Genomic DNA, 23,303 nt, shown 5'->3' on the forward strand with positions numbered 1-23,303 from the left:
AAGCAAGCTGTAGGCCTCAGTGTCTTATTAGCCCAACACACGGAAGATAAACTAATCCACTCTAACATGGTTCACTGTGTTAGCTTCTGCCTACTCTGGACAAACATTTTCCATTTGCCCGTTGGCCACAGATCAGAGGGTCGAAAACATGGGAAATAACAGCCAGGAAAAAGGTCATCTCGGGAACTTTTCTCACATATTTTTCCTTTATATTAAACACAGGTTGTTATATGTGCAGCTAATGGCTTGAGTTATAAGGTGTTTGAACCAAAGTTAAGATCACAAAATAAAGGAAGACAGGAGTCTTTAGCTGACTCCTCAGTTTCCGAATTACAAGCAGCAATTCCCCACCGTGTGTTTTTTTGAGCCTTTCCACCAGAAAACAGGCTTCCTCCTGGATCCGTTCCTCAATGCTTTTCTTCCCCATCCCAAAGTTTCTGAGCGTGGTGAGGGCAAATCGGCGAAGCTGCTTCCACCGCTCCCCATTGCTGAATATAATGCCTGGAAAAGGGAGGAGAATAGGAAAGAAGGGTGGGGGCAGACTCAATTTGCTAAATTTCTAACCTAGGGAAACATGGGTCATTGAAAGGTTCAACGTCAAGGCAAACATTATTGTATTTGTGTTCTACTGGAGACCCTGGATTACATTTTTTCTGTATGAAACTCAAAATCCCACACGTTAATCTCATTGCTGTTTATAGCAATTATGAACAAGAAAAATAATTCCATTGATTGCCATGCACAATGGCTATATTTTGTTCTCTAACACAGTGTAAACTGTCACAGTAATTAGAGCAAAGTACATATGCTGGTACCATGTAAAAATAAGAAATACACTGGACATGAATAAGTGGCTATAGTGAGTATCCCTCAAAGAGCAGGACTAAATGAAACACCAACGATCTTCTCAGTCGTGTTCTCCACATACAGAGAACATCAGCGCTACATGCTGAAGTTGTTAGCAATATACCTGCTCCTTTAGCAAGCTTGTCAGCCAGTGCTAGTTTTCCTCTTCCACTGAACTCATCCCCTTGATCAATCAGAGCTTCCTTCACAGCCTCCTGTCCATACAGCACCACAACCCGCTGTGAGCCTAAGCGTATTGTGAAAACCGGGCCGTACTTTGCACTGAGCTGTAAAAGATTAACACAAAGGACCAATACGTTTTTACTAAATCCACTTAAGAATAAGAAGGAGAGTGGATCTAATTACAAACTGATGGAAGAGCTCTCATGCACACGGCTACCTCAGTCCTTATGGCCAGCGCCTAACACACGCCCGAGCCAGCCTGTCTTGATCCTCAAATGCAGTGTTGCCCTCCCTCGCTCATCTGCTCTTAAAGCTCACCTAACAGATTAGATCCATACAACATGCACCAGAAAAGGAGGAGGAGGTGCCTCCCCCCTCTCCCGCCCCAATCACTTTTAGTTTAGTGGGAATGCTACTCACCTGAGATGTGGGAGAGCCGGGTTTAATTCCCCCCCATACCTGATGTGAAGAAGGGATCTGAATCCAGGTCTCCCCTCTCTTTGGAGAGTGCCCTAAACCACCACGCTGTGGGTCATTCTGGAGCAGGACTCTCTCCATCTTTCCTGTTGAAGCTGTTCCATTGCATATCAATAAGTGAACAGTCATTGGGAAAGGAACTTGGGTCTCCCACATCCTGGGTGAGCGACCTAGGCCTAACCACTAGGATATAGAGTCAGTCTCACTCTCTCTCTGGAGCAGCTGCCAAGGAAAGGTGAGTCCACCAGAACACTGGACCTGAGTCCTCCTATAAGGCAATTTACCCCTGGATGTGTGTGGGGAGAGGAGCCCCTCTACAATCACTGTCCTTTCTGGATCTCCACCCAGGAGGGATATGTCAACTTTACAGAATAGAGCAACAGTCTAGGCCTTACCCTTGTCCTGTGAAGAAGGCAAGTATCATTAGATCAATTTTACAAGAGGGAAACATACAAAGAACTTTGGTGGTTTCCCCAGGCACACACATGTAATCAATTGCGGAGCTGGGACCAGAACCTAGGGCTGCTGTCTGCTTCCCTGCTTAACCACCAGACCACACTCCCCACTGCAGCACAACCTGTACAGGCTGCAGCACAAGTGAGAGGGTGTATTCTGGTTTACCTGTGAATAAGACACATTATCATAAAAATAACACATTGCCAGGAACAGGTTGTATCTAGCATTCAAGATTAAATATTTCTGTGGAAAAAATATTTAGCCTCAAACATGAGGAGTTGAGCCACTCTGCAAACCCCAGAAATTTCAGAGTTCTCTTTCCACAGTCTCTGCTTAAAACCCACCTGAGCCAAAGCCCTGGATACGGAGAAAGCCCCCTTACCTCATGTATAGATTGGGGCAAGTTCCTCATATTCAGCTGCAGCGTGTTCCCTATGATGGGAAAAGCAACAGGGCCAGGTGGCAGCTTCCCACTTCCAGACACCTTTTTCCATGCTGAAAGGAAAAGAAGGCAAGAGACACAAATCACCAGGAAAACACTTGTTGCTCCCAGAGGTTCCATTGCAGAGTGTAACAATTATTCTGGGTTCTAACAGGGGATTACTTTGTATTTCAGAATCCATCTTTTATATACTGTACGGTGCAAAAGTACAATGGAAAGTGCAAGCAATTAGCCAATTGCAGTTCTCAATTCTTCTGGGTCAACAAGATTATCTAGGGCTAACGAAGGGTTACTGGATATTGACAAACTAGGAATGAACTCCTTTGAACCTTTGTTTGCTGATCATCTGTGTTTGCCCCTTGTGTACTCAGTGACAGAGCAAAATAATTAATCATTATGTGAAATCTTCTAAGGCTCTCCAAACTTCCATGAACTCACCATCCTCCATCTGCATGTATCTTGAGAGGCATGGTGCCAGCTGGAACATACAATGGTGAGTGCCTTTCATGCTGCTATGCAGGATTCAGATTGAGGCTGGAGGAAAAGAATTAACAGCTGAGAAAACTGCTGTTACACCCCCTCCCCTGCCAGCCCCTCTCTGAGCCGGCCACCATCTTGGCTTTTCCTCTTGTTGCCCTCCCAGGCCCACTGGCCAACTTAAGACACAGGTGTGAGGAGTCTAAAGCACTGCTGCCTGAGACAGGTGCTAAGTATGCCTGCAACTGGCAGAGGGTGGGGCAGGAGCCGCCATCACCAGGGTTTTTTCCTGGGGCAGGGCCAGGAGCAGCCCCAAAGAGCCTCTTGCAGAGGCATCTAAAAGTTCCTTCCGAGAGTCAGAGAACTGTGGCAGAGACAGTCTACCAAAAGAAATTATCTAGGGCCTCTTCACTGATTTCTTCTTCAGCTAAATATCATTTAGATGAAACTGTTTATTAATATCTGACTGTGTTGTATATAATTTATTGCTACTATCATGAACAGGAGCAATCTTATTTCTGAAAGCCTTTTGCTTAAATGTGTGTGTCAACAGCTTGCCAGCTCTCTTGCCAAATTCCAAGTAGTTTTGCTTCAAACAGAATAAAGCAAACTCAGCCTTTTGGGACAGAAGTTTGTTGATTTCATAGCTTAGATTGATGAGGGTTCTGAGTTTCTCTGGAGAAAGGATAGAATCACAGTCTACATCCAAGGCCTTAGGGTATGTCTACACTATGAAATTAGGTCGAATTTATAGAAGTTGGTTTTTTAGCCCTGGTCTACACTAGGACTTTAGGTCAAATTTAGCAGCATTAAATCGATTTAAACCTGCACCCGTCCACACAATGAAGCCCTTTATTTCGACTTAAAGGGCTCTTAAAATCGATTTCCTTACTCCACCCCTGACAAGTGGATTAGCGCTTAAATCGACGTTGCCGGCTCGAATTTGGGGTACTGTGGACACAATTCGATGGTATTGGCCTCCGGGAGCTATCCCAGAGTGCTCCGTTCTGACGGCTCTGGACAGCACTCTCAACTCAGATGCACTGGCCAGGTAGACAGGAAAAGAACCGCAAACTTTTGAATCTCATTTCCTGTTTGGCCAGCGTGGCAAGCTGCAGGTGACCATGCAGAGCTCATCAGCACAGGTGACCATGATGGAGTCCCAGAATCGCAAAAGAGCTCCAGCATGGACCGAACGGGAGGTACGGGATCTGATCGCTGTTTGGGGAGAGGAATCTGTGCTATCAGAACTCCGTTCCAGTTTTCGAAATGCCAAAACATTTGTGAAAATCTCCCAGGGCATGAAGGACAGAGGCCATAACAGGGACCCGAAGCAGTGCCGCGTGAAACTGAAGGAGCTGAGGCAAGCCTACCAGAAAACCAGAGAGGCGAACAGCCGCTCTGGGTCAGAGCCCCAAACATGCCGCTTCTATGATGAGCTGCATGCCATTTTAAGGGGTTCAGCCACCACTACCCCAGCCGTGTTGTTTGACTCCTTCAATGGAGATGGAGGCAGTACGGAAGTAGGTTTTGGGGACGAAGATGATGATGAGGAGGAGGAGGTTGTAGATAGCTCACAGCAAGCAAGCGGAGAAACCGGTTTTCCCGACAGCCAGGAACTGTTTCTCACCCTAGACCTGGAGCCAGTACCCCCCGAACCCACCCAAGGCTGCCTCCTGGACCCAGCAGGCGGAGAAGGGACCTCCGGTGAGTGTACCTTTTAAAATGCTATACATGGTTTAAAAGCAAGCATGTGAAAGGATTACTTTGCCCTGGCATTTGCGGTTCTCCTAGATGTAGTCCTAAAGCCTTTGCAAAAGGTTTCTGGGGAGGGCAGCCTTATTTCGTCCTTCATGGTAGGACACTTTACCACTCCAGGCCAGTAACACGTACTCGGGAATCACTGTAGAACAAAGCATTGCAGTGTATGTTTGCTGGCATTCAACCAAAATCCGTTCTTTATCTCTCTGTGTTATCCTCAGGAGAGTGAGATATAATTCATGGTCACCTGGTTGAAATAGAGTGCTTTTCTTCAGGGGACACTCAGAGGAGCCAATTCCTGCTGGGCTGTTTGCCTGTGGCTAAACAGAAATGTTCCCTGCTGTTAGCCACAGGGAGGGGGGAAGGTTGAGGGGGTAGTCACACGGTGGGAGGAGGCAAAATGCGACCTTGTAACGAAAGCACATGTGCTATGTATGTAATGTTAACAGCAAGGTTTACCCTGAAAGAGTGTAGCGACTGTTTTATAAAATGTGTCTTTTTAAATACCGCTGTCCCTTTTTTTTTCTCCACCAGCTGCATGTGTTTCAATGATCACAGGATCTTCTCCTTCCCAGAGGCTAGTGAAGATTAGAAAGAAAAAAAAACGCACTAGCGATGAAATGTTCTCCGAGCTCATGCTGTCCTCCCACACTGACAGAGCACAGACGAATGCGTGGAGGCAAATAATGTCAGAGTGCAGGAAAGCACAAAATGACCGGGAGGAGAGTGGCGGGCTGAAGACAGGGCTGAAGCTCAAATGTGGCGGCAGCGTGATGAGAGGAGGCAGGATTCAATGCTGAGGCTGCTGCAGGACCAAACCAGTATGCTCCAGTGTATGGTTGAGCTGCAGCAAAGGCAGCTGGAGCACAGACTGCCACTGCTGCCCCTCTGTAACCAACCGCCCTCCTCCCCAAGTTCCATAGCCTCCACACCCAGACGCCCAAGAACGCGGTGGGGGGGCCTCCGGCCAACCAGCCACTCCACCACAGAGGATTGCCCAAAAAAAAGAAGGCTGTCATTCAATAAATTTTAAAGTTGTAACCTTTTAAAGTGCTGTGTGGCATTTTCCTTCCCTCCTCCACCACCCCTCCTGGGCTACCTTGGTAGTCATCCCCCTATTTGTGTGATGAATGAATAACGAATGCATGACTGTGAAGCAGCAATGACTTTATTGCCTCTGCAAGCAATGATTAAAGGGAGGAGGGGAGGGTGGGTAGCTTACAGGGAAGTAGAGTGAACCAAGGGGCGGGGGGTTTCATCAAGGAGAAACAAACAGAACTTTCACACCGTAGCCTGGCCAGTCATGAAACTGGTTTTCAAAGCTTCTCTGATGCGTACCGCGCCCTTCTGTGCTCTTCTAACCGCCCTGGTGTCTGGCTGCGCGTAACCAGCAGCTAGGCGATTTGCCTCAACCTCCCACCCCACCATAAATGTCTCCCCCTTACTCTCACAGATATTTTGGAGTGCACAGCAAGCAGTAATAACAGTGGGAATATTGGTTTCGCTGAGGTCTAAGCGAGTCAGTAAACTGCGCCAGCGCGCCTTTAAACGTCCAAATGCACATTCTTCCACCATTCTGCACTTGCTCAGCCTGTAGTTGAACAGCTCCTGACTACTGTCCAGGCTGCCTGTGTACGGCTTCATGAGCCATGGCATTAAGGGGTAGGCTGGGTCCCCAAGGATACATATAGGCATTTCAACATCCCCAATAGTTATTTTCTGGTCTGGGAATAAAGTCCCTTCCTGCAGCTTTTGAAACAGACCAGAGTTCCTGAAGATGCGAGCATCATGCACCTTTCCCAGCCATCCCACGTTGATGTTGGTGAAACGTCCCTTGTGATCCACCAGAGCTTGCAGCACTATCGAAAAGTACCCCTTGCGGTTTATGTACTCGGCGGCTTGGTGCTCCGGTGCCAAGATAGGGATATGGGTTCCGTCTATAGCCCCACCACAGTTAGGGAATCCCATTGCAGCAAAGCCATCCACTATGACCTGCACATTTCCCAGAGTCACTACCCTTGATATCAGCAGATCTTTGATTGCGTGGGCTACTTGCATCACAGCAGCCCCCACAGTAGATTTGCCCACTCCAAATTGATTCCCAACTGACCGGTAGCTGTCTAGCGTTGCAAGCTTCCACAGGGCTATCGCCACTCGCTTCTCAACTGTGAGGGCTGCTCTCATCTTGGTATTCATGTGCTTCAGGGCAGGGGAAAGCAAGTCACAAAGTTCCATGAAAGTGCCCCTACGCATGCGAAAGTTTCGCAGCCACTGGGAATCGTCCCAGACCTGCAACACTGTGCGGTCCCACCAGTCTGTGCTTGTTTCCCGAGCCCAGAATCGGCGTTCCACAGCATGAACCTGCCCCATTAGCACCATGATGCATGCATTGTCAGGTCCCATGCTTTCAGAGAAATCTGTGTCCATGTCCTGATCACTCACGGGACCGCGCGGACGTCGCCTCCTCGCCCGGTATCGCGTTGCCATATTCTGGTGCTGCATATACTGCTGGATAATGCGTGTGGTGTTTAATGTGCTCCTAATTGCCAAAGTGAGCTGAGCGGCCTCCATGCTTGCCTTGGTATGGCGTCCACACAGAAAAAAGGCGCGAAATGATTGTCTGCCCTTGCTTTCACGGGGGGAGGGAGGGAACGGGGGCCTGACGATATGTACCCAGAACCACCCGCGACAATGTTTTAGCCCCATCAGGCATTGGGATCTCAACCCAGAATTCCAATGGGCAGCGGAGACTGCGGGAACTGTGGGATAGCTACCCACAGTGCAACGCTCCGGAAGTCGACGCTTGCCTCGGTACGGTGGAAGCGCTCCGCCGAGTTAATGCACTTAATGCACTTAGAGCATTTTCTGTGGGGACACACACACTCGAATATATAAAACCGATTTCTAAAGAACCGACTTCTATAAATTCGACCTAATTTCGTAGTGTAGACATACCCTTAGAAATCATTTTTATATATTCGAGTGTGTGTGTCCCCACAGAAAATGCTCTAAGTGCATTAACTCGGCGGAGTGCTTCCACAGTACCGAGGCAAGCGTCGACTTCCGGAGTGTTGCACTGTGGGTAGCTATCCCACAGTTCCCGCAGTCTCCACTGCCCATTGGAATTCTGGGTTGAGATCCCAATGCCTGATGGGGCTAAAACATTGTCACGGGTGGTTCTGGGTACATATCGTCAGGCCCCCCCTTCCCTCCCTCCCTCCATGACAGCAGCAGCAGACAATCGTTTCGCGCCTTTTTTCTTGAGTTACCTGTGCAGATGCCATACCACAGCAAGCATGGAGCCCGCTCAGGTAACCGTCACGGTATGTCTCCTGGGTGCTGGCAGACTTGGTACTGCATTGCTACACAGCAGCAGCAACCCCTTGCCTTGTGGCAGCAGATGGTACAATAGGACTGGTAGCCGTCATCGTCATGTCCGAGGTGCTCCTGGCCACATCGGCCAGGAGCGCCTGGGCAGACATGGGTGCAGGGTCTACATTAGAAGTGACTTGACCAGGTCATTCTCTTTAATCCTGCAGGAAGTCCTATTGAACCATCTTATGGTGAGCAGGCAGGCAATACGGATTGCTAGCAGTCCTATTGTACCATCTTCTGCCGGGCAGGCAAGAGATGAGGATGGCTAGCAGTCCTATTATACCATCTTCTGCCGAGCAGCCGTGAGATGTGGATGGCTTGCAGTCCTTCTGCACCGTCTGCTGCCAGCCAAAGATGTAAAAGGTAGATGGAGTGGATCAAAACAAGAAATAGACCAGATTTGTTTTGTACGCATTTGCTTCCCACCCCCGCCCCGTCTAGGGGACTCATTCCTCTAGGTCACACTGCAGTCACTCATAGAGAAGGTGCAGAGAGGTAAATCTAGCCATGTATCAATCAGAGGCCAGACCAATCTGCTTGTTCCAATAAGAACAATTACTTAGGTGCACCATTTCTTATTGGAACCCTCCGTGAAGTCCTGCCTGAAATACTTCTTGATGTAAAGCCAACCCCTTTGTTGATTTTAATTCCCTGTAAGCCATGTTGTCAGTCGCCCCTCCCCCATCAGAGCAACGGCAGACAATCGTTCTGTGCGGACGCCATACCAAGACAACCATGGAGGCTGCTCAGCTCACTTTGGCAATTAGGAGCACATTAAACACCACACGCATTATCCAGCAGTATATGCAGCACCAGAACCTGGCAGAGCGATACCGGGTGAGGAGGTGACGTCAGTGCGGTCACGTGAGTGATCAGGACATGGACACAGATTTCTCTGAAAACATGGGCCCTGCCAATGCATGCATCATGGTGCTAATGGGGCAGGTTCATGCTGTGGAACGCCGATTCTGGGCTCGGGAAACAAGCACAGACTGGTGGGACCGCACAGTGTTGCAGGTCTGGGACGATTCCCAGTGGCTGTGAAACTTTCGCATGCATAAGGGCACTTTCATGGAACTTTGTGACTTGCTTTTTCCTGCCCTGAAGCGCATGAATACCAAGATGAGAGCAGCCCTCACAGTTGAGAAGCGAGTGGCGATAGCCCTGTGGAAGCTTGCAACGCCAGACAGCTACCGGTCAGTTGGGAATCAATTTGGAGTGGGCAAATCTACTGTGGGGGCTGCTGTGATGCAAGTAGCCAATGCAATCAAAGATCTGCTGATATCAAGGGTAGTGACCCTGGGAAACGTGCAGGTCATAGTGGATGGCTTTGCTGCAATGGGATTCCCTAACTGTGGTGGGGCCATAGACGGAACCCATAGCCCTATCTTGGCACCAGAGCACCAAGCCAGCGAGTACATAAACCGCAAGGGGTACTTTTCAATAGTGCTGCAAGCTCTGGTGGATCAGAAGGGACGTTTCACCAACATCAACGTGGGAAAGGTACATGACGGTACGTGGGAAAGGTACATGGCCGGGAAAGGTACATGACGCTCGCATCTTCAGGAACTCTGGTCTGTTTCAAAAGCTGCAGGAAGGGACTTTCTTCCCAGACCAGAAAATAACTGTTGGGGATGTTGAAATGCCTATATGTATCCTTGGGGACCCAGCCTACCCCTTAATGCCATGGCTCATGAAGCCGTACACAGGCAGCCTGGACAGTAGTCAGGAGCTATTCAACTACAGGCTGAGCAAGTGCAGAATGGCGGTAGAATGTGCATTTGGACGTTTAAAGGCGCGCTGGCGCAGTTTACTGACTCGCTTAGACCTCAGCGAAACCAATATTCCCACTGTTATTACTGCTTGCTGTGCGCTCCAAAATATCTGTGAGAGTAAGGGGGAGATGTTTATGGTGGGGTGGGAGGTTGAGGCAAATCGCCTGGCTGCTGGTTACGTGCAGCCAGACACGAGGGTGGTTAGAAGAGCACAGGAGGGCGTGGTACGCATCAGAGAAGCTTTGAAAACCAGTTTCATGACTGGACAGGCTACGGTGTGAAAGATCTGTTTGCTTCTCTTTGATGAAACCCCCCGCCCCTTGGTTCACTCTACTTCCCTGTAAGCTAACCACCTTCCCCTCCTCCCTTCGATCACCGCTTGCAGAGGCAATAAAGTCATTGTTGCTACACATTCATGCATTCTTTATTCATTCATCACACAAATAGGGGGATGACTACCAAGGTAGCCCAGGAGGGGTGGTGGAGGAGGGAAGGAAAATGCCACACAGCACTTTAAAAGGTTACAACTTTAAAATTTATTGAATGCCAGCCTTCTGTTTTTTGCGCAATCCTCTGTGGTGGAGTGGCTGGTTGGCCAGAGGCCCCCGCACTGCGTTCTTGGGCGTCTGGGTGAGGAGGCTATGGAACTTGGGGAGAAGGGTGGTTGGTTCCACAGGGGCTGTAGCAGCAGTCTGTGCTCCAGCTGCCTTTGCTGCAGCTCAACCATACACTGGAGCATACTGGTTTGATCCTCCAGCAGCCTCAGCATTGAATCCTGCCTCCTCTCATCACGCTGCCGCCACATTTGAGCTTCAGCCTGCCACTTACTCTCTTCAGCCCACCACCTCTCCTCCCGGTCATTCTGTGCTTTCCTGCACTCTGACATTATTTGCCTCCACGCATTCATCTGTGCTCTGTCAGTGTGGGAGGACAGCATGAGCTCAGAGAACATTTTATCACGAGTGTGGTTTTTTTTTCCTTTCTAATCTTCACTAGCCTCTGGGAAGGAGAAGATCCTGTGATCATTGAAACACATGCAGCTGGTGGAGAAAAAAAAGGGACAGAGGTATTTAAAAAGACACAATTTATAAAACAATGGCTACACTCTTTCAGGGTAAACCTTGCTGTTAACATTACATACATAGCACATGTGCTTTCATTACAAGGTCGCATTTTGCCTCCCCCCACCATGTGACTACCCCTTCAACCATCCCTCTTCCCCGTGGCTAACAGCGGGGAACATTTCTGTTCAGCCACAGGCAAACAGCCCAGCAGGAATGGGCACCTCTGAGTGTCCCCTGAAGAAAAGCACTCTATTTCAACCAGGTGACCATGAATGATATCTCACTCTCCTGAAGATAACACAGAGAGATAAAGAACGGATGTTGTTTGAATGCCAGCAAACATACACTGCAATGCTTTGTTCTACAATGAGTCCCGAGTACATGCTACTAGCCTGGAGTGGTAAAGCGTCCTACCATGGAAGATGCAATAAGGCTGCCCTCTCCAGAAACCTTTTGCAAAGGCTTTGGGAGTACATCCAGGAGAGCCGCGAATGCCAGGGCAAATTAATCCTTTCACATGCTTGCTTTTAAACCATGTATAGTATTTTAAATATATGAACAAGAGGCTATGAACAATATGAACAAGAGGCTGCTCGGCAGCTCTCCAACACGAGTTTCTACAAGCCATTACCCTCTGATCCCACTGAGAGTTACCAAAAGCAACTACAGCATTTGCTCAAGAAACTTCCTGAAAAAGCACAAGATCAAATCCGCACAGACACACCCCTGGAACCCCGACCTGGGATATTCTATCTACTACCCAAGATCCATAAACCTGGAAATCCTGGGCGCCCCATCATCTCAGGCATTGGCACCCTGACAGCAGGATTGTCTGGCTATGTAGACTCCCTCCTCAGGCCCTACGCTACCAGCACTCCCAGCTACCTTCGAGACACCACTGACTTCCTGAGGAAACTTCAATCCGTCGGTGATCTTCCTGATAACACCATCCTGGCCACTATGGATGTAGAAGCCCTCTACACCAACATTCCACACAAAGATGGACTACAAGCCGTCAAGAACACTATCCCCGATAATGTCACGGCTAACCTGGTGGCTGAACTTTGTGACTTTGTCCTTACCCATAACTACTTCACATTTGGGGACAATGTATACCTTCAGATCAGCGGCACTGCTATGGGTACCCGCATGGCCCCACAGTATGCCAACATTTTTATGGCTGATTTAGAACAACGCTTCCTCAGCTCTCGTCCCCTAAAGCCCCTACTCTACTTGCGCTATATTGATGACATCTTCATCATCTGGACCCATGGAAAAGAAGCCCTTGAGGAATTCCACCATGATTTCAACAATTTCCATCCCACCACCAACCTCAGCCTGGTCCAGTCCACACAAGAGATCCACTTCCTGGACACTACAGTGCTAATAAACAATGGTCACATAAACACCACCCTATACCGGAAACCTACTGACCGCTATTCCTACCTGCATGCCTCCAGCTTTCACCCTGACCACACCACACGATCCATCATCTACAGCCAAGCTCTGCGATACAACCGCATTTGCTCCAACCCCTCAGACAGAGACAAACACCTACAAGATCTCTGTCAAGCATTCTTACAACGACAATACCCACCTCCTGAAGTAAAGAAACAGATTGATAGAGCCAGAAGAGTTCCCAGAAGTTACCTACTACAGGACAGGCCTAACAAAGAAAATAACAGAACGCCACTAGCCGTCACCTTCAGCCCCCAACTAAAACCCCTCCAACGCATTATTAAGGATCTATAACCTATCCTAAAGGATGACCCAACACTCTCACAAATCTTGGGAGACAGGCCAGTCCTTGCCTACAGACAGCCCCGCAACCTGAAGCAAATACTCACCAACAACCACATACCACACAACAGAACCACTAACCCAGGAACTTATCCTTGCAACAAAGCCCGTTGCCAATTGTGCCCACATATCTATTCAGGGGACACCATCACAGGGCCTAATAACATCAGCCACACTATCAGAGGCTCGTTCACCTGCACATCCACCAATGTGATATATGCCATCATGTGCCAGCAATGCCCCTCCGCCATGTACATTGGTCAAACTGGACAGTCTCTACGTAAAAGAATAAATGGACACAAATCAGATGTCAAGAATTATAACATTCATAAACCAGTCGGAGAACACTTCAATCTCTCTGGTCACGCAATCACAGACATGAAGGTCGCTATCTTAAAACAAAAAAACTTCAAATCCAGACTCCAGCGAGAAACTGCTGAATTGGAATTCATTTGCAAATTGGATACTATTAATTTAGGCTTAAATAGAGACTTGGAGTGGCTAAGTCATTATGCAAGGTAGCCTGTTTCCTCTTGTTTTTTCCTACCCCCCCCCCAGATGTTCTGGTTTAACTTGGATTTAAACTTGAAGAGTGGTCAGTTTGGATGAGCTATTACCAGCAGGAGAGTGAGTTTGTGTGTGTATGGGGGTGGGGGGGATGTGAGAAAACCTGGATTTGTGCAGGAAATAGCCCAACTTGATTGTCATGCACATTGTGTAAAGAGTTGTCACTTTGGATGGGCTATCACCAGCAGGAGAGTGAATTTGTGTCGGGGGGTGGAGGGTGAGAAACCTGGATTTGTGCTGGAAATGGCCCACCTGATGATCACTTTAGATAAGCTATTACCAGCAGGACAGTGGGGTGGGAGGAGGTATTGGTTCATATTCTCTGTGTATATATAAAGTCTGCTGCAGTTTCCACGATATGCATCTGATGAAGTGAGCTGTAGCTCACGAAAGCTTATGCTCTAATAAATTGGTTAGTCTCTAAGGTGCCACAAGTACTCCTTTTCTTTTTGCGAATACAGACTAACACGGCTGTTACTCTGAAACCTGAAAAGGTACACTCACTGGAGGTCCTTTCTCCGCCTGCCGGATCCAGGAGGCAGCCTTGGGTTGGTTCGGGGGGTATTGGCTCCAGAGGTCCAGGGTGAGAAACAGTTCCTGGCTGTCGGGAAAACCGTTTCTCTGCTTGCTTGCTGTGAGCTATCTACAACCTCATCATCAATCATCATCATCTTCTTCTTCGTCCCCAAAACCTGCTTCCGTGTTGCCTCCATCCCCATTGAAGGAGTCAAACAACACAGCTGGGGTAGTGGTGGCTGAACCCCCTAAAATGGCATGCAGCTCATCATAGAAGCAGCATGTTTGGGGCTCTGACCCGGAGCGGCCATTCGCCTCTCTGGTTTTCTGGTAGGCTTGCCTCAGCTCCTTAAGTTTCACGCGGCACTGCTTCGGGTCCCTGTTATGGCCTCTGTCCTTCATGCCCTGGGAGATTTTGACAAAGGTTTTGGCATTTCGAAAACTGGAACGGAGTTCTGATAGCACGGATTCCTCTCCCCATACAGCGATCAGATCCCCTCTGCTGATGAGCTCTGCATGGTCACCTGCAGCTTGCCACACTGGCCAAACAGGAAATGAGATTCAAAAGTTCACGGTTCTTTTCCTGTCTACCTGGCCAGTGCATCTGAGTTGAGAGTGCTGTCCAGAGTGGTCACAATGGAGCACTCTGGGATAGCTCCCGGACGCCAATATCGTCGAATTGTGTCCACAGTACCCCAAATTCGACCCGGCAAGGCCCTGGGCTTGACAAGGCCCTGGGCTGGGATGATTTAACTGGGAATTGGTCCTGCTTTGAGCAGGGGGTTGGACTAGATGACCTTCTGGGGTCCCTTCCAACCCTGATATTCTATGATTCTATGATTTAAGTGCTAATCCACTTGTCAGGGGTGGAGTAAGGAAATTGATTTTAAGAGCCCTTTAAGTCGAAAAAAAGAGCTTCATTGTGTGGACGGGTGCAGGTTTACATCGATTTAATGCTGCTAAATTTGACCTAAAGTCCTAGTGTAGACCAGGGCTTAGTTTCCATTACAAGGCTATCAATTTTATATTCTCTCCATTTCTTTTTAAAGGTGGCATAAGAGATGAGGCAGCCTCTGATGAAGTCTTTAAAGCAGGAGTGGGCAAACTTTTTGGTCCGAGGGCCCCATCTGGGTATGGAAATTGTATGGCGGGCCATGAATGCTCACGAAATTGGGGGTTGGGGTGAGGGCTCCAGCTGGTGGTGTGGGCTCTGGGAGCCAGAAATAAGGAGTTCAGGGTGCAGGAGGGGGCTCCAGGCTGGGGCAGGGGACTGGGTTGTGGGTGGGGAGGTGCGGGCTCCAGCTGCGGGCTCTGGGGTGCAGGAGGATGGGACCAAGAGGTTTGGAGGGCATGAGGGGGATCAAGGCTGGGGTTAGGGGTTGGGGCATGGGAGGGGGTCGGGGTGCAGGCTCTGGGCAGTGCTTACCTCAAGCAGCTCCCGGAAGCAGCGGCATGTCCCCACTCCGCCTCCTACATGGAGGCATGGCCAGGCAGCTCTGCACACTGCTCTATCCACAGACACCGCCCCTGCAGCTCCCATTAGCCCCATTTGCTGGCCAATAGGAGCTACGGAGGCAGCACTTGGGGCAGGGGCAGCATGCGAGCCTCCTGGATGCCCCAACACATAGGAGCTGGAGTGGGGACGTGCCACTGCTTCCGGGAGCGGCATGGAGCAAGTCCCTGACCCCATTCCCTGGCAGCAGCTCAAGGGCCAGATGCAGCTCGTAGTTTGCCAACCCCTGCTTTAAAGGCTTCCCAAAGTGTGGCAGCTGATGAAGCGACTGTGGCATTTGTTGTTTGAAAAAAGGTCTAACTCTTCTGTATGGAGTTAACAAATGAGGTACCAAACAGCAGAGAGGTATTTCAACTCCACCTTTTAGTTGCAGATGCATACGCTGGGGGCCTAAAAGACATATGTTTAGGACCATGGTCAGATACAATAGTATCAATGTCACAATTAGTCACTGAATTGATCAAGTCTTGTGACACAAAGAAATAGTCCAATCCTGAATATTTTAAATGAGCTTCAGGTAGTTGAAGGCTGCTATCAAATCCCCTCTCACTCTTCTCTTCTGCAGGCTAAATAACCCCAGTTCCCTCAGCCTCTCCTCCTAAATCATGTGCTCCAGCCCCCTAATCATTTTTGTTGCCCTCCGCTTTGCCCATATCTCCAGAGCCAGTTATCTCATCATACCCTCTGGACTATCTTCTTGCCGTTCTTAACATGGAGCATTACTGGGTATTTAATGAAATGTTTCAAGTCCATCTTTCTGGCCAATTGTTTGCTTGGTTAAAAGCAGCCCTCATTGAACCACATCATGGGCAGACTTTTGAAAGAGTAGTGCTCTCATTACTGGCTCTCCTGATAGCAGCTCGTTTTTCCCCCTCTGGATTTCTGCAATATAAGCTCCTTAGTAGCAAACTTCAGGAACTTCAGAATCAGTGCTCTTGGGCAACCTCCTGGAGCTGGCTTGAGGGCAAGGGCCTGTGTGCCTGTTCTATATCAAAACAAATCTACTGGCAGATCCAGCAACTTAGCTAGCAGTTTAGGGACAAATTCAGAGGGTCTCTCTATTCCCTCAGGGACACCCACAACCCTGATGTTACATCATCGTGAGTGCATTTCTTGATCAATTAGCTTGGTCTTCACGTTCTTGATATCATTACAGTTCTTCATAAACTGTAATATGTTCTCTTTAAAATCATCTTCCACTCCAGAAATCCTGGGTTCTGCTTCACCCAGCAGCCTGGACAGAGCTTATTGTGCACTCTGAATCTCAGTCGTGATGGCCTGGTGGGTGGAAACTGTAGATTTAATTTGAAGAGTATTTGTGGCCAATGGCTGTAGTACAGCCATCAGCTGTGCTCCACCAGGCTCATGCACCATTGTGTTTGTAGAAGGGGAGGAGGCAGATCTCTTCTATTTTTTCAGTTCTTTTGGATTCGGCGAGGAAGATGCAGAGCTAGAGGGCACGGTGGGGTTTCTCTAGTCAGTCATATTTCTCAGGGCCGGGTGATGGGGTTTAGGGTACAATGTTTGGGGATTCTCTGTAGGCTGCTTTGGAGCTGAATCAACCTGCATCCACCTTACTCCCAGTGCCCTCTGGTGTCCAGTTTTCTCTTCTCTGAATACCCATCAGTTTGCTGATATTCGGGCACCGAATTGTGGCTGATTGTGGGCAGTGATCTAAACATGGTCTCACAGCACCATCTAGAGTTCCCACTCTTACCACCTCCCTACCTCATGGTGTCTCTGGACACAGAGCCCAAAATTACACCAGCTGATTTGCCTCTGTATTTGTATTGCAGACTCAGATCCATCTATTTTGCTATTCCCATGTTTTTTAGTGTAATAGAATCATAGGACTGGAAGGGACCTTCAGAGGTCATCTAGTCCAGTCTCCAGTACTCATGGCAGGACTAAGTATTATCTAGACCATCCCTGACAGCTGTTTGTCTAACCTGCTTTTAAAAATCTCCAATGATGGAGATTCCACAACCTCCCTAGGCAATTTATTCCAGTGCTTAACCACCCTGACAGGTAGGAAGTTTTTTCTAATGTCCAACTGTTGTATCAACCATGCAAGGTACTAACAAGCTTCAACAGGACTTTATTTTCAAAGTGGAAACCTCTTTACCAAGCTGCTGCTGCTGCACCCTCTGTAGCTTTCTCCCAGCCTCTCAACTCCTCCCCCCTCCTTCCTGTTTCCTGTCCTTTCAGATTCCCAACAGCCAGTGCTCCTAATTCTCATCATTACAAGCAACATCTAAACACCACACCAACCTAAATCTCCCTTGGTGCAATTTAAGTCCATTGCGTCTTGTCCTATCCTCAGAGGTTAAGAAAAAAAAATTCTCCCTCCTCCTTGTAACAACCTTTCATGTACTTGACAACTGTTATGTCCCCGCTCAGTCTCCTCTTTTCCAGACTAAACAAGCACAATTTTTTCAATCTTCCCTCATAGGTCATGTTTTCTACACCTTTAATCATTTTTGTAGCTCTTCTCTGGATTCTCTCCAATTTGTCCACATCCTTCCTGAAATGTGGCACTCAGAACTGTACACAATCCTCCAGTTGAGGCCTAATCAGCGCACAGTAGAGCAGAAGGATTATTATTTGTGTCTTGCTTACAACACTCCTGTTAATACATCCTAGAATGATGTTTGCTTGTTTTGCAACAGCGTTACACTGTTTAGCTTATGGTCCACTATGACATATTTAACTTGTGGTCCACTATGATCTCCCGATCCCTTTATGCAGTACTCTTTGCCAGGCAGTCATTTCCCATTTTGTATGTGTGCAACTGATTTTTCCTTCCTAAGGGGAGTACTTTGCATTCATCCTTATTGAATTTCATCCTATTTACTTCAGACCATTTCTCCAGTTTGTCCAGATCATTTTGAATTTTAATCCTATCCTCCAAAGCACTTGCAACCCCTCCCAGCTTGGTATTGTCTGCAAACTTTATAAGTATACTCTCTATGGCAGTAGTGGGCAACCTGCGGCCCATCAGGGTAATCCTTGTAGCCTGCCGCTTCCTGCAGCTCCCATGGGCTGGGAACAGCGAACCATGGCAACTGGGAGCTATGGGGGGTCGTGCCTGAGGACCGTCAATGTCAGCAAAATGTCTTGCGGCCCGCAATCAGATTACCCTGATTAGCCAAATGTGGCCCATGGGCTGCAGGTTGCCCACCACTGCTCTATACCATTATCTAAATCATTAATGAAGATATTGAACAGAATTGGACCCAGAACTGATCCCTGCGGGACCTCACTCGTTATGTCCTTCCAGCATGACTGTGAACCACTGATAACTACTCTCTGGGAATGGTTTTCCAACCAGTTTTACAGCCACCTTATAGTAGCTCCATCCAGGTTGCATTTCCCTAGTTTGTTTATGAGACAGTCATGCAGGACAGTATCAGAAGCTTTACTAAAGTCAAGATATACCACATCTACAGCTACCCCCATCCACAAGACTTGTTCCTCACTGAGTATCTCCAACCACTTACCTGTATTTTGGATTCTTTTCCCCTAGGTGTGTTAGTTTGTAACTGTCCTCAAATGAAGAAGGAACTGGCCACTTAGGGGTAGAGCTCAGAACAGAACCCCCATTTCTGGTGTGGCCCCTCCCCAAGATATGGCTTAACCTTCCTCCCTCCCTTTTCTCTCCCTCCTGCTTGCTATCACCAATATCTGATGTGGCTTCTCCCCTCTCCTGACGTGGGTCAGCTGCTAGGTCCTTTGCTGCTGCCACTGCCTGTTGCCTCCTCTCAAGTGACTTTGCACTGTGCCAGGGTGGCGTCCCTTGCAAGCTCAGCGATCACACTAACAGATGGCAAGGCGTGTAATGGCCGGTACACGAGGGACAATAAAGTAAATAGCACAAACCCCAGTGATGGGATGACATACCCAGAATAGCAACGAACGGAGCAGGGAATTACTGGGAACAGGAAAATAGGATCTGGGGAAGGCCATGGTTCAGGTTAACTGAAAAGTAATAAACATTTATAAATAAGTCCCACCCCCTAGCACTCACAAACTCCTCCAATCCCACCTCCCTCCCTGGCATTTTCCCCAGGCGGGTGGCATGGCTGGGATGGCATGTCCCGAGATGGAGTGGTGCAGCGCTGTGGCACTGGCCAGCTTAAACAAAAGTTAGAGCTCCGCAAATCCGCTGATATCCGCGGATATCCATGGACCATTTTTGTGAATAGTGGATTGGATGCAGATATAGCCATGCAGAGCTCTACTTACCAGCAGCGCCTGGCCCAGGGTGTCTGGCTCGGGCAGCCCAGGGGGCGGGGGTATGGTTGCCAGGTGTTCAGTTTTGGACTGGAATGCCTGGTCGAAAAGGAACCCCTCTGCCCCGCTGTGAAGCGACACACACTGCTGCTGCCATCACTCGCGAATCCCAGAGAGCAGCATGTGATGTGACGCCCTTTCCCCACAGCCTCTGCTCCCGTGCTGCCCCTTCTCCTCGAGACCCCACCCCCACACCACTCCTTACCCCAAGCCCCACCCTCGCATCACCTCTTCCCTGCAAGATCCCACTCCCCCCACTCACATGAAAGATTCGTAGATACACATAAAAGATGCCTAGCAGATTGCAGATCGGATGCACATTGATTCTAATGGATGCGAATCGGATGCGAGTCCACATTTTTGTATCCGCACTGGGCTCCAACTATAGTTTCAACCAGTTTGCCCAGTACTGAAGTGAGGCTTACTGGCCTGTAATTGCTGGGGTCACCTCTGGAGCCCTTTTTAAAAACTGGCATCACATTCGCTAGCCTCCAGTCATTTGGTGCAGAAGCTGATTTAAATGATAGGCTACAAACCACACTTAGTAGTTCTGCAATTTCACATTTTGAGTTTCTTCAGAACTCTTGGGTGAATGACGTCTGGGCCTGGTGACATATTGCTGTTTAATTTATCAATTTGTTCCAAAACCTCCTCTAATGACACCTCAATCTGAGACAGTTCCTCAGATCTGTCACCTAAAAAGAATGGCTCAGGTTTGGGAATCTCCCTCACATCTTCGGCCTTAAAGAATTCATTTAGTTTCTCCGCAATGGCCTTATCATCCCTGAATGCTCCTTTAGCATCTCGATCATCCAGTGGCCCCACTGGTTGTTTAGCAGGCTGCCTGCTTCTGATGGACTTAAAAACATTTTTGCTACTACTTTTTGAGACTTTGGCTAACTGTTCTTCAAGTTCTTTTTTGGCCTTCCTAATTATAACCCTGGTAAAGGTTGATAAATCAGGCTCAAATTCCGCTCACAAATGAGGTATTGGGGAAAGGCAGTGGATGTCAATGGGATGGATAAAATAGTCTCCAATGCAATTCTTTTTCAGCCTGTTTCAATTACAGCATATTTATTTGTAGGACAAGATGAGGTCTGGGGGATAAAAAAGTCTGCAGCCTCCTCAGTGTATTGTACAGGAGTTGGCACATGCCAAGCTAAGCTTCCAAAATGCTACACCGGAAATGAACTACCACACAAATGAACTGAAAGCTTACCCCACTTTTGTCAAAACCAGTCACATCTGAGAACACTGCAGGGTCACTATACCTGGCTGGGGGCCATTACATATTTATTTCTGGTATTACACTTAATTTTGTTAAGTCCCAATTACTTACAAAGCTGGGTTATTTATCTGTCTCTGTTACAGCACAATGAGTTCATTTCTGTATTAATGAATCCAGGACCATAGACAACCAAATTCATTCAAGGTCATTGAGGTGGCTTTTCATGGTCTTTATCGAGGCAAAACACAGAGCTGGTATGGTTTTGGTGCATTTGACCCAAAATTCGTCACTGGAGTTATATCAACGTCCTTGGGTTCAACGAGAGATTTCAAGGTAAAATTCTGCAAAATCGTTGTCGGTAACAAAAATATCTCCATCCGAGCCAGACCCTCTCCCATGCAAATCCGTTTCCCTGCAATGAAAAAGCAATGTTGAGGAGATGCAGGAGATCTTTCTTTGCAACATATGTTAAATATTGTTACAATGAAACCAAACCTCCGGATTAAAGTTAGATGCACAGAGTGATTCAGGGTAATGACATGGAGGATAATGGCCATCTGCCAGAGTTCGGGAAGGTATGGAAGTGTTTGGGGGCTTTAGAAGCCTCTCACAGATTGTTTTAAAGGCTGAGTTCCATATAAAAAGTGGCCTCTTAAAAATCAATATGTGGAGACCGGTGGGCAGATGTGGGGTTTGAGGAACAGTTAATGCAGGTCCCAAGCCAGTTAATATGTTTATGGGGGGAATGACAGTGGTTCTCGAGTGGAAGGTGGAAGTAACAGGTAGGAAGGTGCAGGCATACGGAGTAGTAGGATGGAGAACAGCAAACAGGGTTTTTTAACAGAGTGACGGGATCTTCATTGATTGGAGTAAAGTTGAGAAGTTAAGCAGCCCCTACTGATCTCTCTCCAGGTGACTATGCAGACGACTTCTGCCCTCTTGCATGTTACTCCCTTCAATTTTACTTTTGCATGCACATTCAATCACAATTTGTCCACTGCAGGCCGACACAGACAGACAAAGGAAGGTGTGAAGTTGTCAGGCAGAGCGGAGTGTGAAGTTGTCAGGCAGAGTGTGTTCAATAAGTTAAAAAAAGACACTGGAGACCAACAGATGCTTCACTGTTGTGAGAGGCTCTGCTTTGTGAACGGCCTGAAAAGTCTCTGCACACTACAGTTTGAGAATTCTGTGTTTACTCAAGACAAAGCTAAGAGAGAATTGTCTGGGCCCTGAAACAAACATGGCTTCTTTTACCTGCAGAAAAAGGGATGAAGAAGTCACTCTTCTTAAAGGCACCATTTTCATCCAAGAAATGTCCCGGGTTAAATTGCTCTGGTTTTGGAAATTCCCTGCTGTCATATAGGACCGATTGCAGGACAGGGATTATAGTGGTGCCCTGAATTAGCAAACACAGATAAAGAGAGTTAAAGTGGACACTGTCCACAGCAGAGAAGCGTCCAGAATTCACTGGGCTGGGTAGTGGGACATGTTTTTCTTTCCTTCATTTTCCTGCATCCCCTGGAACCAGAACCAGAAATATTAAAATTCCATGAGAAAAGGGAACCTCACCAAATGGGAGCCCACCTTCAACAAGGAGATCCTGGAATCTTATGAGAAAGGCTCCTCGCATTAGACTGCCAGCCTGATTTCTACATCTAAGAGATTTGGAAAAGTCTGGTTAAGATCCAGAAGTGTTAGGTGCATCTCTCAGCTGCTGTTTGGAAGCATTTGACATTCCCTGGTCTTCATAATTTAGTCATTGCACCAATGGTTTCCACATCACTATTTATAAGAAATAAAATGTATTATTATTATTATTATCATCATCATTTTATTAAAGCTAAAAAGTCCTATACAACTCCCACTAACTCAATTAGCAACCTAGAACATGGTCACTGTGAGTTGTGGTGCACATTAACACATCAGCAGGACTAAATCTTGGTGGAGAGATGAAACCAGCTCAGAAACTGACCTCCCAAAAGAGGCTCCAAAAAGAGGGAAAGCTTTGCACAGCCTGCTTGAAACGTTGAGAACTAACCTTGGAGATAACATATTGTCTGAAACGAGTGTCTCTGGTCACTGTATGTGGGACACCCATCGGGGCAAGGTTAATGAATCTCTGCATCTCATGTATCACAGCATCTGTGTAGGGCATCTGGCTTCGGTCCGCCATGCAGGGGCTTCGGCTTCGGCCAATCACACAGTCAATCTCTTCATGAACTTTTGCTGTCATCAAATGAACCAGGTTAACAATAAAGCTAAAGAACAGGATTCCCATAATTTTGCCCCCATTCTGTCACAGTCAGAAATATACACGTCTCAGCAAATACATGTTGGGAATATAACAAGTTATAACAATATAACAGTTAGTTTTGGGTTACTGAAACTATTGTACGTGGTATCTAGGATAAAGTGCCAAAAATGTAATTATTAGGGCAGTGATATGGCTCATGCCTGGTTGTGTACTAAAAGAGAATGCAGTGTGATGTTATTGCCAGAGCATATAACTAACTGCTACGCAAGAGACTGA

The 23,303-nt window shown here is 47.7% G+C and overlaps 1 protein-coding gene across 1 annotated transcript in view; it reads right to left on the bottom strand.

Annotated features, from left to right (window-relative positions):
• LOC311523232 (uncharacterized protein) overlaps positions 1–23,303 on the bottom strand; it is a 50,191-nt gene that overhangs the window by 17,325 nt on the left and 9,563 nt on the right. Inside the window, exons 7-12 of the mRNA XM_084633007.1 lie at positions 22,812–22,999; positions 22,028–22,169; positions 21,007–21,185; positions 2,345–2,533; positions 971–1,133; positions 352–501 (exon numbers count right to left, since the gene is read on the bottom strand). Of these exons, the coding sequence (XP_084489133.1) occupies positions 352–501; positions 971–1,133; positions 2,345–2,533; positions 21,007–21,185; positions 22,028–22,169; positions 22,812–22,999 (1,011 nt within the window). The remainder of the gene's footprint in view (positions 1–351; positions 502–970; positions 1,134–2,344; positions 2,534–21,006; positions 21,186–22,027; positions 22,170–22,811; positions 23,000–23,303) is intronic.

The sequence above is a fragment of the Lepidochelys olivacea genome (genome assembly GCF_965140295.1).
Source record: "Lepidochelys olivacea isolate rLepOli2 genome assembly, chromosome: 7".
NCBI lineage: Eukaryota > Metazoa > Chordata > Testudines > Cheloniidae > Lepidochelys > Lepidochelys olivacea.